Source organism: Echinops telfairi, unplaced genomic scaffold, assembly GCF_000313985.2.
Source record: "Echinops telfairi isolate 266 unplaced genomic scaffold, ASM31398v2 ScPeMD7_2291;HRSCAF=2852, whole genome shotgun sequence".
Taxonomy (NCBI): Eukaryota; Metazoa; Chordata; class Mammalia; order Afrosoricida; family Tenrecidae; genus Echinops; species Echinops telfairi.
In genome coordinates this window covers 36502310-36505138 of record NW_022106189.1, presented here as the reverse complement: position 1 = coordinate 36505138, position 2829 = coordinate 36502310, and the positions used below count along the sequence as shown (strand labels likewise).

At 38.4% G+C, this 2829-nt stretch overlaps 1 protein-coding gene across 1 annotated transcript in view; it reads left to right on the top strand.

Moving 5' to 3' along the window:
- The window catches only part of GLG1 (golgi glycoprotein 1), a 124786-nt gene that overhangs the window by 90591 nt on the left and 31366 nt on the right, over positions 1-2829 (top strand). Inside the window, exon 9 of the mRNA XM_045293927.1 lies at positions 2236-2357. Coding sequence (XP_045149862.1) covers positions 2236-2357 — 122 coding nt within the window. The remainder of the gene's footprint in view (positions 1-2235; positions 2358-2829) is intronic.

Below are 2829 nucleotides of genomic sequence, written 5' to 3'. Positions count from 1 at the left end.
TCTGGGTCAAGACAAACATTTTTGTAAATTGGGCAAGCTCCTCCTCCATAAGAAAGTGCCTATCTCTATTAAGTTGAGGCTAACAGCTGATATGAACTGAAAATTTTTAAGAGTTTTTTTAGGGTTGTTATTGACATAGGGCATAGAAAGATTTGGCCTAATGACACATGAGAGCACGTAGTCTTACAACATCGCATCATCCTTTCTTTATGTTATGCCATCTATGCATGGAAAGCAGCTACCCCAAACCTTTTCACTCGGTTTAGAAAGATAATGGGGGAAATCATTATATTTTTCCTTGGAAGATAACGTTATTCTTGATCCAGGTTCATAGATAATTTGAGTAACTGCAGCTTAGGTACATAATATGAGGTCAAAAAACACTAAGTTTCATTACCATTGTTTGTACTTACTATTATTTACTGGAGAAGAATTTTAGAACAAGTAAAAATACCAAATGCAAAAGTAATACCCTGCAGAACGCAGTACCGTACGCCCCCAGTACACGCCGACCAGACTTTCAGCCGAGGCACCGAATTTCACCACAAAGACGGCATCAAAAATGTGCTGAAAAACTCGGTTTATACATGATTATATACAGTAGTGGTTTGTTTTTTAAATTTGATACCTTCTCAACACGATCTCTGAAGACAAAATGGATCCATAAGCAAAAAGCTGATGGTGCCCGGCTATCAAAAGATAAGCATATGGGGTCTTAAAGGTGTGAAGAGCCCCAGTCATTTAGCAGGGAAGCAAATAAGCCCACGTGGAAGAAGCACAACAGCCTGTGCAAATATGAGGTGTCAACAGAATCAGATATCAAAAGATCCAAAGCAAACAAATCATTGTGAACTGAGGGCAGTGAATGTACAGATGTGCTTTACACAATTGATGTATGTATGGATTGTGATGAGTTGTATGAGCCCCTAATAAAACGATTTAAAAAAAAACGACATGGGGGAAAAATTTTTTAATACATTATCAACGGTTCATGAGGGAGGAAAATGAGCTGATATCAAGGGCTCAAGAAGAAAGAAAATGTAAAAAAAAAAAAGAAGAAAATGTTTTGAAATTGATGGCAACATATATACAAATGTGCTTGACACAATGGATGTATGGATTGTGATAAGAGCTGTAAGAACCCCCAATAAAATGATTTTTTAAAATAAATAAATAAATCGTTGTGAACAATGGGAGTTGGAATGGAGACTCAAATCCCATCTGTAGACAATTGGACATCCCCTCACAGAAGGGTTACAAGGAAGGGACGTTTCAATCAGGGTGCAGTATAGCACCAACAAAACACATCCTATACTTCCTGAATACTTCTTCCCCCCAATACCATGACTCAGTTCTACCTTACAAATCTGTCTAGACTGTAGTACACACATTGGGACAAATAAGTGTTCTGAACACATGGAATTCAGGACAGATAAAACTCTTAGGAACAGTAGTGGGAGTAGCAATAGCATGTGGGTAGGGGATGGTGGAGAGGAGGGGTGGGGGAGGGGGAGAAAGGGGGAACCCATCATAGGGTTTGATATTTAGCCCCCTTCCAGTGGGGGCGAATAACAGAAATGGAGGTGAAGGGAGACAATGGACAGCGTAAAACACAAAATAACAATAATAACATATAATTGATCAGTTATTCACAAGGGTGGGAGAGGGGGTTAAAAAAAGAGGAGTAAATACCAAGGGCTCAAGTAGAAAGAAAATGTTTGGGAACTGTTGATGGCAACATATGTACAAGTGTGCTTAATACAATTGAATGATGGATTGTTCCAAGATTTGTAAGAGCCCCCCCAATAAAATGATCAATAATTTAAAAAAAAATCTAGATTCTAGCTCAATTAGGTCTCTATTTGGAGTGTCTTCTGTTTACTCTGTTCCATCCAATTCTGGTTTGGTCATCTAATTTGCAAATAGGCAGATATGAATATCGAGACAGTTCTCACATTGTAAAGATACTTGGTTTTGCAAATCGGGTAAACCAAAGCAGTTGACTCTGCCCTTGAGATAGTTCCAACTCATGGAGATGGCTAAAACAGAAACATTCACAAGGTAGAGAAACCAATTGCAAGGTATTTGGCTGGTGCTCTTGAGCTTGGCCAACATCTATTGTAGACACTTGTGTAAGGAGTACTGTGGTATACCAGACTGATTATATGGAGAAATGACATTACTCTTCCCTGATGCTCACATGACTTTCTTCCTTCTTAAATTATTTTAATCCAGCTTCAAACACTGATTCAAGAGACTGACCCTGGTGCAGATTATCGCATTGATAGAGCTTTGAATGAAGCCTGTGAATCTGTAATACAGACGGCCTGCAAACACATAAGATCTGGAGACCCAATGTAGGTTCTTTTACTTGTATATTTGGCATGAGTTTTGATTGAACATCATATTTGAAATTTTCTTGAATGGGAACATATACCAGCTTTTAAAACTAGTATTAGAATTGAGACTTAGGCTCTGCCTCATTGATCATGTAGAGACTTGACCCAGCATTGGGGTGATGAATGTTGGCAATGGTTGATCATACATTAGGTCACTTAATGGTCATATACAGATGGGAGAAACTCTCAGGATAAAGTGACTCGTGCTGTAATTGTTCATTGACTATTTTATTTGCTCATTGTCCTATTTGTTCATTGACGACTCGATGATTAGAAAGTGGTTATTTATTGAAATAGAAATCAAGATGTGGTGGTAGGAGGCTGTGGTGACGGCTTCAGAATGAAGACTGTTGTACCTACTGTCTATGAACACTGTATAAATGCTAAATAAAGCGAAAACAGGCCTTAAAACTAGGATGTAAATGGGGGG